Raw genomic sequence first — 15,552 nt, 5'->3', positions numbered from 1 at the left:
TTGGTGTCCCTGCAGATCTCTAAATCCAGTCCTACAGTCTCCTCAATTCATAAATGAATGTGGCATGTAATAAAGTTTGTGGCTGGGACAATGCACACAGCATGTCTCCCCATATCCCCTGGAGCACCCATGACTTTAGAATTATCATGGCCACTTCCAGTGGCTTGTTTCGGTCATGTTTACACGACTCTTGGGGACTGCTCTTGAGAGCAGAAGCTGGGAGGTCACCTCCCACTGGGCCACTGTGTTTCCACATGATAACTTCTCTGAATTACTGCATTCAAAACACCCTGCATGCTGCACTAGGCAACTGTAGGAAAGCCATTTTCCCCCAATCCATTGCTGTAAGTTCAAGAAAGCCTTTTGTCATTCATTCCAAGATATTTGTCTTCATCATAGATAACCCATTTCCTTATATAAGTGACTATGCTACATCACTTTGATACACATGAGCCTGGGAACTAACTTAAGCACAAGTAAGAGATAGAAACAATTTCCAGATGGGGAAAGAAATTCTTAGCTCACCTCTGCACAACCATGAATTAGTCAAAGACCCATGTTAGGACCCACTTTTTGAAACAAGCAACTTGTGTGTGTGTTGCTGACGACTGCTGTTGCTAAGATGTGAACCATGTCTCAGTACTTCTGAGGTCACGTTGCAGGAACTAAATGGTAGTGCTGAGAACTGGCTGCTAAATGTAAGGTGTGATGGGTCACCTCCATGGCCTTATGCTAGCATCTGCTTTGTGCTACAGGGCATTAAGAAAGCCACTTCTATGCTTTCGCCTCAGGTCAGAGAAAAGTGTACATCTTGTTGTAGAAGCTGGCTATGCCTGACTCTCAGACTGTGGTATCGCTGTCGAGTCCATGATGGGTTTTAGCAGCATGGAGCTGGAGTTGATCCTTTTCTTCTCTCCTGTGTCTGGAGTGTTGCTTAAGATTAAGTCACAAATATCCCGGTCACGCTTAAAAAGGATTATACATCCATCTAGATCACTGCTACTAATTGGATGAAAATTAGTCATGCACATCAAATGCACAACAAAAGTGGCTACTTCAGCTATGTGCATATGTACCTCCATGACTGCAAAGATCTGACATCATTCTGAGTGGATAGGTATTTTTTTTTTTCCATGTAATATGTCTTCGTTGCTGTGATACAACCTCATGACTGAAAATCAGTCATCACAACAGTTAAAGCCATACCTTAGTTTCTGCTGTCTGTCCTTGTAGGGCTCCTTTCAGTAGCTCGAAGCCCTCTGGGGCTGTAAGATTTGCATAATTCCAGTATGGAGAGTGTGACTACAATCCTGATACACACCTCATTATCCAGAGACAGAGGAAAGCCTGTCAAGTTGAAAGGCTCTGGGAAATCTGACAAGCCTTTCTCTCGCTGGCATTGGCATTGGTTCTGCCTCAGTCCTGGTGACTCCAGGAGGGAAGGTCTGTGCAAGTGATGGGATCTAAAAATATAATGATGAGGTCATTCTTTCCCAGCATCTTTCAGCTCAGATATTTTATACAGAAATCTCTCTGCCTGGCCTTGAAGGCTTCTGATTTTTTCCTCTGTCCTTTCAAATTACTTGTCGTTCCCTCCCCTATAGACATATTCTCTTCACCTCTCCTCAGCCACAAGAAAGGGTGTTCAGCTCTCCCACTGTTCTGGTTGCCACTTTGTCCTGCTTCATCTGCACCACAGAAAGTACGTTTTCCAGCTTTTTGCAAACACACACAGACAAGTCACTTAACTGCATATAAACGAGATTCTCCTCAATGAAATGGATAAACCCCACTTAGTATACATGTCCATCAACTGTTTCCCCATCTCCCACACTCACTTTCAATGTCCCTGTTTCTCAGCCTCTTATTATTTGTAATGCTAAATCATATCCTAAAGCAAGAGAAATGAGAGATGCTGTATACAGAGAAAGTCAATAAACACTGGATAAAAAATCCATTCAGGGCTCTCCAGTTCAAAGACATCCCCTCTGACTCAGGGTGCCTCCGGCCTACAAATCATTAGGAGCTAAGGGATCATTTTGGTGAGATAGTCTTCTTATACTCTTTTTTTTATTTTTAATTTTTTAATTTAACTGGCCTCTGTCACAGATGGGATATTGGCCCACAAGACAGTTTTTTGTAAATGACTCAGTTCTTGCACTGTTATGATAACAAGTCGCTATCTAGAATCCATTACAAAGGGCAGCGGAATCTCAAGGCTGCCCCATTCATATTGCTCATTCATTTCTCCCTGCTCAGGATCCAGGATTCCCTAACTGCAGAATCAAGTTCTACTACTACACCTTGTATTCCTCCTCTGTCCCCTCCCAGAGCTACATCTTATGTGTCCCTGACCTTATCTGAGCATGAGCAAATGTCTCCCTCATCACTGAAGAGGCCATAACCAGGTGGTCCTATCACCTTAGTGGGAAGGAAGTTACAAAAAAGAGCTAAAATCATTTTCAAGAATCACCACGTTATGAGAATAAGCACATGTTGTAAAATAAAAACAGAAAAACCTAAAAGTAATATTTTTTAAGTACAAGAATCCGTAACATTTTCCTTAGTGTCAAAAGCAAACAAATAATTCTGGCCTTGTACAGTGATGTGGCTGACAGCAGTAACCCTTGAAAGCCTTTCCATGCACCCAAGCATGCCAAAGCCTCTTTTCTTCTAAAGAATTAATTAAAGAACAAGCAGAGATTACACCTTTGTCTCCACTTAGGTTTTGGTACAACTGTTTATCCTACACTGTTTTTTTTTTGTTTGTTTGTTTCCATTTTTTCTTTCTCTCTCTTCCTGCCCCCCTCCCACCAGAAGATGCTTATTTATGTGAACATGCATTAAATCTAGACAGTTGGTATCAGAATTACTCAAATAATGAGCAGGCCCTTTTATCAACAGATTTGGATTATGGGGCCTATGAAGTTTCTTTCCTTGTAAGGGCCTCCTATTGCAGTTTGGGTAAATCCACAAACCCCAAAACCCACCTGGCTTCTCTTTACTTGCTAACTCTATAGAGCTGGACAGAGGCCCATCCCTGCCCATAGCTGCTCAATGCTGGCTTTGTTTCCTGGTCTTTAAACCTTATAGTTAAATGGAAGGTGTTACAGACGTCTAAATTCAAACAACACACTAGTTAAGCTTGTTATTCTGCTCTTTATTTCATGTACAAATCAACAAAAGATTCATTACATTTTCAGTATGTAAAAAAAAATAATATCTGTATCAGGAAGGCCAAGGTTTAGACTTTAATACACTGTACTTAACTACTTCCTCAGACTAGCATACACATGGCAAGTTGCAGGCAAAATACATGAAATAATAAAACGCCAGGACTTCTTGAATGTGCCCACACTGTACACACATATCTCACTCATCAGCCTGTGAAGCCAAATTCCTGGCTTCCTAGCTGTCTGATAGCAGAAGTGCTGAGTGACCGCCCTCACTTGTTTGTTGTGGGAAAATAGGGGCACCAGCCAGCCATACCACTGTCCCTGGCAGTCTGGGTGACCTCCTAACCAGGGACAGTGCCTCTCCAGCACCAGCACTTAGCTTGCACAGCTACAAAGCATGTGCTATAAAAAACATAAGCTACAGCACAACATTGAATCCTCTTCAAAACTTTCTTTGCTGTCTTCTGCAGGAAGGCAGCCAGCCTACATCGCTGCCAACCTAATGCTACTTTGTGATACTCCTGCTCTAGAATGATGGCATAAACAGCCCTATCTGGAGCAAGGACTTGTTTCACCCCCACAGCTCAGTAAAACTGGCAAGGCAGCATCCCTTAGCAAGAGCAACTTCACAAGGTGTATGACAAAACACTTTGGCTCTCAGTGATGGCACGTGCCCAGCCTACATGGTATTTGGGTACCACTGTCACTGCCTGTGTGACAAAAAAAATGGGTGGTTGTTGGGTTTCAACCCAAATCTACCTTGCGTCTTGTCTCATCAGCAGCTGGGGTGTTACCCATCAAGGAGATGGTGAACTGTGGACCTGCTCTGTATGCATGTACCAGCCCAAAGTCACTTTGTCCCCTGAGAAATGTCAAACATAGCTCTAACTGGAGGTAGGGGAACATGTAGATTGATCATATTGTTCCCTGCAAGCACCAGTGCTGCTCTTAGCAGCATTCATGGGGAGCACTGGCACACAAGTAGGAAAGGGTGGAGAGCAGAAAGGGTGCAGAATTGCCAAGGGGTTGTGGGGAGTAAGAGCAGGCTGCTCAGCATTGCTCTGTGTGGGCTGCTCACTGGTCTGAGCAGTCAGGCTTTCGTGCTGACGGAGACACTACTTTGAAAGGACAATGTGGTAGCCCACTTTCTTGGTGACATTCACTGCTATTAAATGAGGGTAGAAGAAAAGCACTGCCAATTTGGGTGGAAAGGCGTTCTTTGGGGAGCCATGGTTGGTTGAGCTTCTGTTAATGTTTCTTACCTATCACAGACAGCTTGCCTCAGGGCCTGACATTCTTGATCTCTGGCTGGTGACTACATTCAAAGCGTGCCAGGGTGGTCCAGAAGTTCATCTGTCAAATGCCTTACTTTAGTTTTGGAAGACCAAAGTTCTTTAAGACATGAATAATACTGTTCTTTGATAGCTGACTGACAATGAGGACCTTTTCTTTGCTGGTGTGTGAGAAAAGTAAAAATATTTTAACCCGGTCGACAGTGAAGGCTCCTGTATGGTATGGAGCAAAGTGCATCTTTTTTTCCCCTTGCTCCAGGGGAAGGTTTTGACCTCCAAATTTTTGTTGCTTATTTTCCCTTCCCCTACAGACAACACCAAGAAGGGCATCCTTCCCTGTTCCTCTATTGCCATATCCAGGTTAAGGACTAGGTTTTCAGTTCCAAAATAACATGGCATAGCAATGATGCAGGGAGGCCTCAATAAGTGCCCCATCCCTTAACCAAGAGTACAGGGAGGAGTGTGCAACATTCCAGGAAGCTGAGTCTACAGAGACAGTCACCCACTGCCCTACCCTACTTGTCCTGCCCACTACAGATGCTTAGCCCTATGCTGGCTTAAAAAGCCCTGCATGGCCTCATTACACCTGGGAGTCTTAACAACAGCATCGGCAGCAACATTGGTATTATGCAGGCAAAGACTTGCAGAACTGCAATGAGTTTGTAGTTTGGTAGGTACTACTTTAAAATTGCTTATCAAAGGGTTAAAAAGCTGTTAAACTGTGCTGGCTGGTTGGATCACAAGAGCTATTACATTTGTAACTCGGATAAAGGATGAAGTCACTGAGGGCAAGTAAGACATGGGTGTAACGTTGTAATATGAGTGTAATCACGGTTGCAGGGAGTATTTACACCTCATTCCTGGGGAACATGTACACAGGAGTGCAGCACACAGCGTAAAGACCCTCACCTAAATCTCTGGAAATTGTTGCTTGGAGGAAAGGAAGGGGCTGTGCTGCTCAGGCATACCCACTGTACTTTCTCCAGGTGTCTAAGAAAGATCCATCACAGGACTCTCCTACAGCTGGTAGAGTAGCCCATGAACCATGTTTGCATGGCTAGCTCTCATGCTAATGCCTCCTAACCCAATTCCTTGAGAACAACTGCCATGTTACCCTGCATTATTGCACACACATCTAAATATAACCCAAAGATCATTTTCTGAGGAACAAGTACTGGCAGGTCCTAAACTGGAGATGGGAATGTTTGATAGTTCTCACGTGCTGCACCATCTCTTGGCTGTAGTTCGTGTCTCCTTGCTTATACCAAGAGGTCTTAATAGAAAAATGCAAAAGTGGGACAGAGCTGGGCATCTGAAGGGAAGTGACTTGTAGTGCTCAGATTGCAATCACGTACAGGTTTGTGATGTAGTGTGGCCTGCTGGGCTGCCCATGAGGTGAGAAGAATTGAAGTCATTCAGATATAGCAGATATTACAGTGATGATCTTTCCAAAGGCATCTCTGGAGATCCTGATGTCATTCTCCTCCTTTTCTAATGAATGAGGGAGTCTACCTCCCTCCACTCTCCTTATTGGGAAAACCAAACTGCAGGCAAGAGTTTAGGTAGGGCCTTCTTGTTGAGGTCTTTCTATAACAAAATATGCCTAAAATGCCTAACATGCATAAAATAAGATTTTTTTTCCTTTTTCTCATTTGCTGACCTAGAGGTGAAACTGTGATTCCTGTTTTCTTTAGAATCCTTCACCACATTTTTTAATTGCCTGATTACATTTCTCCATTCCTTCTTACCTATCTGTTCTGACTGTGGAGCAAACACCTTTTCAAACTGCCAAATGCATTATAGCTTTCCAAAATATTGGTCCTGCATGTATTTCTTTCACATAGAGAAGATGTGTTCCAAACATCAGTTCTGTGTTGCTGAAGTTATTTGCTACCTTTGCTGCAGAGCCACTAGAAAAGAAAGAGCAGAACTTAGTGTTATCCCCGTGTCATGAAATTTCTGAAGTTACTTCAGTTTCTTTTAAGGTGGCAAGCTGTAACTGTCGTAGATCAGAAGCTGCTACCCATATTATTAGCTGGCCCTGCTGGGAAAGGTAAAGGGTAGCAAGTGCTGGGAGAAAAGCTAGGCAGACAACTGGGACAGTGACCATCTTAACCACTTCAATTTGAGCCCCCAATAAACACAAAACAACACCTTGTAAAGCCACAACTGAGGGGTGCAGTATTTAAATCTCCTTCAGTGAAGGTTACTGAAGTTAATGCCTATGAGTTCAAAATAACAAGATTGGGCAGGAACAATTTTAATGCTGCGGGCACGTCATACATGATCTACACCTTTCTTCTGTCTTGATGTGCCGTGAAGTCTCTTGGCAGCTGTTAAATGTCATCTCCAAGCCCTGCTAGATATTGCCCTATGTAATCAAGTCACTGAAACATCTCATTCATTGGTTTATGAACACACGTAGAAAATGAGCTAACAAAAATTCTTATTTTACTTCAATTTTGGTAACTCATAGAGGTATGTCTTCAATATCCCCATTCACTCTGATATATTTCATTCTCATATCCTTATCTTGTGCTGCATAATTTTTACAAATAAGATCCAGAAAGCTCCAATGAGATACCTCCTTCTATCACCTTCCTCTTGTAACATTACAGAGCTCAGGTGCACTTTTCCTGCAATCTTTTTCCTTATAGTTTTGTCTTCTAGGATGCAGGTTGCTTTGTTTCTCTTTATTGTATTTGGTTTACAGTTTTGTAACCAGTGAAACCCAATTTAACAGAAAACTAATGTTTTCATGTTGTATACATGTTTAGTATTGACAAAACAGCAGCTGTAAATTAAAAACAAAATGAGGTGGAAATAGAATTACACTTATCTAAAGCTAAGCATTCATACAATTTGAAATTTTGGTTGCCAATATCTGCATAAACTGTGTTTACATTATGTGCTATATCTGGTGATATCAAAGAAAATGAGAAAGCTAGGTTAAAGTGTAATATTTGTGTGATTCTTAAATAACTATTAAAAGGCAACGGATAATATACTTCTTTATAATCAGGTACAGATTCAGTAGTATTATTCCAGAACTCCATCCTGTTTTCAGCAGATTACATGATCTTCAAGCAGATATCAATATTGATTGAATTCTTCCTGGTTCTTTAGGAGTGAACTATGGCCTACCACTCCCCTAATTGAAACCCAGGTTATCACAATGAGTTCTTGTCAGGAAAGCAGTTCCTCGTTTCTATGACTGTAAAATGCGTAAGAAAGAATTAGGTGGGCTTTTTTTTTCTTTTCTTTTCTCTCTTTTTTTTTTTTTTGACAGACAAGAAGATTCAGCATTGGCTTTATTGAAACCTTTGTCTACATACACTGTGTGAGAGGTACAGGAAAAAAAAAAGTAACGTGGTTTTAAATTTTCCAGCTATTACAGAAAATACACAACAAGATAATGCTTTCTGGGCAGTAAGAACCTAACTACATAACTGCTACGTTAGGTCCTCCACATCTTAAATTACTAGAGACACAAAAGTAATATCAGTAAAAATAACCAGAAGTTTAGGAGATTGCTTTCTGTTAGAAAGCTGCTGTTTTGTAATGTAGGGTATTGAGTTACTTGAAATAGAAATGCAACATGAAAAAAAAAATCTTGATCTACTTAATAATTAGTACAGAAATTCATATGGAAAACAAACAAAGGAAAAAAGCACAGGGCAGCAGGGTAAGTTTGCCTCCCTTCTAGTGAAATTCCAGGAAGACAAAATAAAACAACTACATGTTCATAGATTTCCAAACATTAACAAATTGCTTATGGCTGTATAATAAGTGCAATAGGAGGTAGTATGAGACGCTATTTCAATAGACTTTAGCGTTTTAGGAGGTAAAACACATGGTCAAAGGAACCAGTTCTTAATCCATATTCAGAGCTGAAAGAGGAGTCTGTGTTACTTCCTCCTCTTCAAAATCAATTTAAACAGTCAAAATAGCTTTAAATCGGCAGATTTCGGTTTGGACCACAAGAAAACCCTCTAAAGAATCAGACATAGTCGTTGCCGTGACATTTATGTCTAAAGGAAATTTTTAATTTGCAATGAAAAACAAAAGTTTCTCTGTTCAGAGGTCTCTCCAGCAGCAGCACACGGGATTTCTGGCTTCTCCTTTATCTCAGGGCGCGTGTCCGCGGCTGGAAACTCTCCCGAACGCAAGTACCTGGTCTTCTCCTCCCTCCCCGGGGAGATGGGGCGATTTGGTGGCAGAAATTCCGAGGAAAATACACTTTTGTTAGTCCAAAGAAACACAAATCGAGCACACCGAAGGGCTCCCCGGCCGTGCAGCGGGGCGGGCTCTGCAACGCACCAATCACCGCGCGGCTCCTCTCTAAAAATACGAGCATCTGACCCACGCCAGCCCAATTGTGTTCGCCTGCTCCGCAGAGGACGCCGCCGCGATGTCCGAGACCGCTCCCGCCGCCGCTCCCGATGCGCCCGCGCCCGCCGCCAAGGCCGCCGGCAAGAAGCCGAAGAAGGCGGCGGGCGGCTCCAGGGCGCGCAGGCCCGCGGGCCCCAGCGTCACCGAGCTGATCACCAAGGCCGTGGCCGCCTCCAAGGAGCGCAAGGGGCTCTCCCTCGCCGCGCTCAAGAAGGCGCTGGCCGCCGGCGGCTACGACGTGGAGAAGAACAACAGCCGCATCAAGCTGGGGCTCAAGAGCCTCGTCGGCAAGGGCACCCTGGTGCAGACCAAGGGCACCGGCGCCTCCGGCTCCTTCCGCCTCAGCAAGAAGCCCGGCGAGGTGAAGGAGAAGGCGCCCAAGAAGCGGGCGGCCGCGGCCAAGCCCAAGAAGCCGGCGGCCAAGAAGCCCGCCGGCGCCGCCAAGAAGCCCAAGAAGCCGGCAGTGAAGAAGAGCCCCAAGAAAGCCAAGAAGCCGGCGGCTGCTGCCACCAAGAAGGCTGCCAAGAGCCCCAAGAAGGCCGCCAAGGCTGGCCGCCCTAAGAAGGCAGCAAAGAGCCCGGCCAAGGCGAAGGCGGTGAAGCCCAAAGCTGCCAAGCCCAAGGCAGCCAAGCCGAAAGCAGCCAAGGCGAAGAAGGCGGCGCCCAAGAAGAAGTAAAATATCCTAGAAGAGTCCTGCTGTACATATTTTGTTATCCAACGGCTCTTTTAAGAGCCACCCACACTTTCCCTAAAGGAGCTGAGGCACCGAGGTCGTCAGTCACCTGCAGCAAGGATCCAGAAATTCGTAAGTCGTCAGAGGTCAATTGTCTTTTTCCCCTGCGATTTCTGAAGTGAACCCTAACAAGCATGGTATAGCGCGGCGGCTTTAGGGAAGTGTAGACTTTTGCATCTTTTGCCAAGTAATTGGTTTGACTGCCATGACGAAATGTTTTATAATGATTTGATAAAAATCGGATGTAACTTTTTTTAAGTATATATTTTGTAACAAAAATAATGGATTTGCCAGGCACGCTACTACTGAGCCATGTCTAATGTATTGTATTATTTCTTAAGGTGCCTCCTTAAATGCTTCTGTGTACTACGGGGGGAGGAGGGGAGGCTTTTCTTACCGACCCGAAAACAGCCCTGAGCTCTCCAATTCCTTTTGTCCCCTTTGAGAAAGAAAAGCAGTTCTAGGTATTGGAAAAGCCCGCCCTGACCAAGGATTGGCCAGCGCCGAGCCCAGCCCGCTGCCCCCTTCCCCCTCCCCGCGCGCTTTCCCGGAGAAGATCGCGGCTGGTGCGGCGGCTGCTGCCGCTCGTAAGGAAGGAAAACGCGGAAGGGGGACGGGATGGAGGCGGGACCTGACACCGAAGTGGGTTGTTTTCACTTTCTCCGGTTTAAGAACTAAACGTATTCTGCCTCGTCCCAGGAAGAACTTGTTTCGGGAGAACGTTATGGCACGACTTTGTTAACGAAAACATGGAAAGCGTTGCTACTATGGCCCAAACAAAAATACCGATAATAAACGTATGAAAAAAAAAACCAGCACGGGTTGAGTAATTCATGCAACTGCGTAACTGTATTACGGATTACTGAGCTCTTTTATGATTTTGTGGGTGGCTCTGAAAAGAGCCTTTGGATTATCGTCTCCAGGCACGACAACGTGCAGCTTTTCTGTTGCGTTCACTTGGCCTTGGCCTTGTGGCTGTCGGTCTTCTTGGGCAGCAGCACGGCCTGGATGTTGGGCAGCACCCCGCCCTGCGCGATGGTGACCTTGCCCAGCAGCTTGTTGAGCTCCTCGTCGTTGCGGATGGCCAGCTGCAGGTGGCGGGGGATGATGCGCGTCTTCTTGTTGTCGCGGGCCGCGTTGCCCGCCAGCTCCAGGATCTCGGCCGTCAGGTACTCCAGCACGGCCGCCAGGTACACCGGGGCGCCGGCGCCCACCCGCTCCGCGTAGTTGCCCTTGCGCAGCAGCCGGTGCACGCGGCCCACGGGGAACTGCAGCCCGGCCCGCGACGAGCGCGACTTGGCCTTGGCCCGCGCCTTCCCGCCCTGCTTCCCGCGCCCAGACATCGCTGCGAGCCGCTCCGCTCAGCAGCCAGCGGTAGAAGACAGTCCGCAGCCAGGGGCGCTCGGCTACACCCCCTCTATGGCCCGGAGCCCCCGCGCTGATAGGCTGGCACGTAGGGCTTCGCCGCGCAGCCAATGAGGGACCGAATCCAAATCGGACCAATAAAGGACGGCTGTAGAAGAGGGATGACGCGACGCCGCATACTGACCAATGACAGAAGGCAGAAGGAATGCTGCTCATTTGCATAGGGGAGCTATAAATAAATGGCCCGCGGCCGCTTCCCCCTACGTTCGCTTTCCTGTTGTCAGCTGGGCGGAAGTTGGTCTCTGAGACGTTCCCGCCGCGAGCAATGCCCGAGCCGGCCAAGTCTGCGCCCGCGCCCAAGAAGGGCTCCAAGAAAGCCGTCACCAAGACCCAGAAGAAGGGCGACAAGAAAAGAAAGAGAGCACGGAAGGAGAGCTACTCGATCTACGTGTACAAGGTGCTGAAGCAGGTGCACCCCGACACGGGCATCTCGTCCAAGGCCATGGGCATCATGAACTCCTTCGTCAACGACATCTTCGAGCGCATCGCCGGCGAGGCGTCGCGCCTGGCGCACTACAACAAGCGCTCGACCATCACCTCGCGGGAGATCCAGACGGCCGTGCGGCTCCTGCTGCCCGGCGAGCTGGCCAAGCACGCCGTCTCCGAGGGCACCAAGGCGGTCACCAAGTACACCAGCTCCAAGTAAGCTGCCTCTGCAGCCCATGCTAGACCTGCTCGACCCAAAGGCTCTTTTAAGAGCCACCCACCTTTTCAATAAAAGGGCTGTATAGTCATATAAGGAGGGGTGGGGGGGACGATTCGAGATGTTATTTAGTGTGATCGTGCTTTATAGAGTCATCTGAAGTTACAGTTAAAACTAATTACAGTAAAAAATTCCCAGCTAGTTTTGTGTACCAAGAAATGAAAACTTCTTTAAAAAAAAGAAGTATGTGCAAGTAATGTCTTTATTGTCATGGAAATATTTTTTTTTTTCTGTAGGTGAAACTCTTAACCGTTTACTTTTTCACTTTTGTTTTAAAAATTATATATTTATTGTATAATGCATTCTGATCAATGTCCTGTTTCAGTTCCCCTACGGTTTTCATGTATCTGCTGCAAATGTAAGGAAAACTTTTGTGTAGATTATTAGCTCTTGAGAGAGAATTCAATTTGCTTTATTGTTAACGGAAGCTCTGTGTACGGTGTTGTAGCTGCTGTAACAACGTCTACTGCTCGAGGGTGCCTCAGTCCGTATATATTTTCAGAATTGAACTGAAGGAGGTGTCCACAGTGCACTGTAATGTAAAAACTTAAATAGTAACAATTGCTTTCTTGATAAGCTGTTAATCACTGTTACTAGCTACCAGCCTCCACATCTAAAAAAGCATATAATGGTTAATAAAACACAAGTTTTTTTCTAAAAGTTACCTATCTTCAGCAATTTTCTTCTGTACATGTGAATTTTGCAGTAGTTTGCACAGCTTCTCCCTACATCTTCTTTAGGAGAGAATATTCCCCTCATTAATGCCAAGTGAAGATGAATATTATTTCATATGTACTTCATGTTTCCTATATTTATATCTCAGTTACAGTGAAATGATTCAGAACTTCAAAAGTAGCCACTGTATATCATGAGCTTATTGTGGTTACTGAGCAGCCCTGAAGTCTTTCATTCCCCAAATCACTGTTTTTCTGAATTTCCCCATCACATATATTCTTGGGTAATTAGACATTGCTGCAAATGCAGATCTGAGCCATAATCATCCTCTTCCCCAAATGGATCTGAATAATCCTTAATTCCAAATGTTAACTGGTAGCCTCATCAACACGCTTGGCCCCATGCAAGGACAGCCGAACCCCAAAGTCAAGCTTTCTGGTACTGACTGACTGTTGTTTGGTAGTGCTGGTACAGGGGCAGGGGCAGGCACTAAGTCTCTTACATTGGTCATTAATGTACTGGAATTAATTTCAGCTTGAAGGCTGGTGGGGGACATCTTGGATTGGATTTTAGACATCTGATGGTAAGAGCCACACTCCCTGTTCTGCAGTTTCAAATTGTGTCTGGAGATCCGCTCTCAAAATGCCTTAGTATAAACTCTGAAATAGTTTTCATTTTCTGGGCCTCTCTATGCATCCAGTACTTAAAAGGATGAATAAAATATGCTGTGTTCCAGTCTCTAGGCTCTTATGTAATGGAATATGTGGGTGGCTAGAGAGGGAATTTAGAAAATATCTAAAAGCGCTCATATTTTGACAGTGGTGATGATCATTAGAACAATTTGTCAGAAGCTATTATTCTTAGTAATCAGTTATGTAAAAGTCAAATTCATTCCTGTTGTTCTTAAATAAATAAATGATAAAAACCTTAGTTTAAACTGCAGCTATCACAGGAGCCCAATGGTGCATTTCCTCCCCCTAACTCAGGAATCCACAAGCATTATTACAACCTTTCCTGTCTTTGTATGCTGGCTGCTTCATTTATGTAGCTTTCACATAAATTTTGTGTGATCGTTCTTTCAGTCTCTCTATTTTAAGACTGTTCAGTATATGCAATAAGACTGTTTCAGTATGTGCAGTTCTTGCTGGAGTCCTGAAATTTGTCTCCAGAGAAAATATTGTTTATGATTTCTTCCTCCAATCTTAGTACAATATTTAAATCTCAGGAACATTACTGGGCTATAATGTGAACAAAGCATTTCAACCTGCACACATGCATCCTCAGATCTATTTGTAATCCAACCATTGCTCTGTATCCCAATGCTGAGACGCAAGTCACTGCAAAGATGAAACCCAACTACTGTGGAAAATGTGTACTTGCTTTTTTCACCAGCAGCAGTAGCAGTAGGATTTAGGCTGGGCAAGAATAGCAAACGTAACAATTTAATTCCACAGGAGGATGAACATTGAAAATTAATCAAGACAATAGTGTGAATATAAAATCACACGATAGTGCATTCATACATCTTTCATGTCATTTAATATTTACTATTCAGTTCAAAGCAATTTTCTTTGTCTTATATGAGACATTTTTCTCGGATTATATTGCCCAGGAACTGTAGGGTGGCATAATCTTCAAATACATCATCCTAGGAATTGCTATAAACCGTGATCTTTAAACAGGCCATTTATACTGTATTTTTTCTACTGTCTGTGCCTATCTTTAAAATCTCTCTCTATTCACAGCAACAGAAATACAGTGTGTACATATATATATTTTTATACAAATGTAAAAATACTTTTTTTTTTATATATATATCCGTACCTTCTTCTATAGGAAACGGTCAGAGTTATGCTGTTATTTATGCCTGTAGTGCATTATCAGCCACAATAATCTGTAAAGAGAACAATCTAAACAGTCAAAAAATGCCATTGTTTTTTTTTTTTTTTTTTTTTCAATAGACTAGTAGAGTTTGTAGCATTTTTGGAAACACATACCTTCTCTAGATCAGTATACCCGCAGTAAATTTTATATTTATCATACGTTATGGGTTAAGCAAAATGAAACAAAAACATGCTTTTATTTTTTTGCTAAAGTTAAATACACCACCTAGAATAACAATGCTTCTCTGATTAACTGATGGGGCGCTAAATTAGAATAAGTTTCAGAAATGATAAATAAAATGATCGATGTCATAGACCGGATCCAAAAACTGAACAAAACACATGCCTGCTATAACTATTTTATACTACTTCATATTTTATTATTGTTGTTGTTGTTGTGTTTTTTTTTTTTTTTGAGTAAGTCAATATTTACTCACCTACTTATCAAGTTATTTGTCCTAATGGCCAGAGACTATTTATTATTAAAAATAGTGACAATTATTGCTATTTTAGTCTAGCCACTTTCTCAGAGACTTTATTTTCCAGTTTTATTAAGAAAGAGTATATTTCAAAATAATTAGAATTCAGAGAGAAATTATTAGCAACAAGTATGGAAAAAGATTTTGTCTTATTTATACCTTGATGTAATGTTTTGATCAATAATGGAAATACGCCTAGTTCAGATTTTAAATGAAAACGTGGAGTCCTCAGCACCAAAAATGTGATCTCCGGGTTGCGCTGTATCCAAACACAGGGCAGCTCAAGACATGACACAAATCTCACTGCATAAAATGTCTGGAAGTAGAGAGGAATCCAGCTGGGAATGCTCCTTGTTCACATATATACAAGGAGAGAAGAAACATAAAGAGCAGGGCAGCTCTGTCCTTGGGGACAGGGGTCACAGGAACAGAGGCCTACATAGGTTCAAAACAACCTCTGGAAGTCATCTGCTGCATTATCGTTTTTATTACTATTACTATTCATTACTATTACTATAATTTTGTGGCTGCAAGTAACTTGTACTTCATGACCCCTCCTCCTGCTTCCATCAGAGAGGTTTTAAAAAATATTCCTTGTAAAAAATGACGTTGAAATTTAACTAAAAAGTTAATTCCACTTATTTTTGACAAACACAAACACATGCACTACCTTTGTGCAGCATCAGAGGTATGAAGAAATGTATACCTCTCTTGTGTGCATTCACTTTTCCTTTTGCAGCAAGTAGCAACCACTGCGATGCCAACCCATTTGTTCTCTGTTCTGCAATTAGTGT

General features: G+C 43.6%; 3 protein-coding genes across 3 annotated transcripts; 2 read left to right on the top strand and 1 right to left on the bottom strand.

The window, feature by feature from the left end:
* The first annotated feature begins 8,879 nt into the window (after positions 1 to 8,879).
* Positions 8,880 to 12,385, top strand: LOC118250594 (histone H1.01). The gene has a single exon (XM_050708156.1). The coding sequence runs from the start codon at positions 8,880 to 8,882 to the stop codon at positions 9,534 to 9,536; it is 657 nt and encodes a 218-aa protein (XP_050564113.1). The 3' UTR covers positions 9,537 to 12,385.
* LOC118250607 (histone H2A-IV) lies at positions 10,316 to 10,936 on the bottom strand. Its single transcript, XM_035551866.2, has one exon. It carries the CDS (start codon positions 10,934 to 10,936, stop codon positions 10,547 to 10,549), a length of 390 nt encoding a protein of 129 aa, XP_035407759.1. The 3' UTR covers positions 10,316 to 10,546.
* On the top strand, positions 11,284 to 12,385 carry LOC118250611 (histone H2B 7-like). Its single transcript, XM_035551870.2, has one exon. It carries the CDS (start codon positions 11,284 to 11,286, stop codon positions 11,662 to 11,664), a length of 381 nt encoding a protein of 126 aa, XP_035407763.1. The 3' UTR covers positions 11,665 to 12,385.
* Positions 12,386 to 15,552: the final 3,167 nt, after the last annotated feature.

This window comes from Cygnus atratus, chromosome 1, assembly GCF_013377495.2.
Source record: "Cygnus atratus isolate AKBS03 ecotype Queensland, Australia chromosome 1, CAtr_DNAZoo_HiC_assembly, whole genome shotgun sequence".
In the NCBI taxonomy this organism is placed as follows: Eukaryota; Metazoa; Chordata; class Aves; order Anseriformes; family Anatidae; genus Cygnus; species Cygnus atratus.
This window is presented reverse-complemented; position numbering and strand designations above follow the sequence as displayed.

What these genes read in the sequence shown, in the direction of transcription:
- LOC118250594 (XM_050708156.1), top strand. Translation starts at nt 8,880, where the DNA reads ATGTCCGAGACCGCTCCCGCCGCCGCTCCCGATGCGCCCGCGCCCGCC.
- LOC118250607 (XM_035551866.2), bottom strand. Translation starts at nt 10,936, where the DNA reads ATGTCTGGGCGCGGGAAGCAGGGCGGGAAGGCGCGGGCCAAGGCCAAG.
- LOC118250611 (XM_035551870.2), top strand. Translation starts at nt 11,284, where the DNA reads ATGCCCGAGCCGGCCAAGTCTGCGCCCGCGCCCAAGAAGGGCTCCAAG.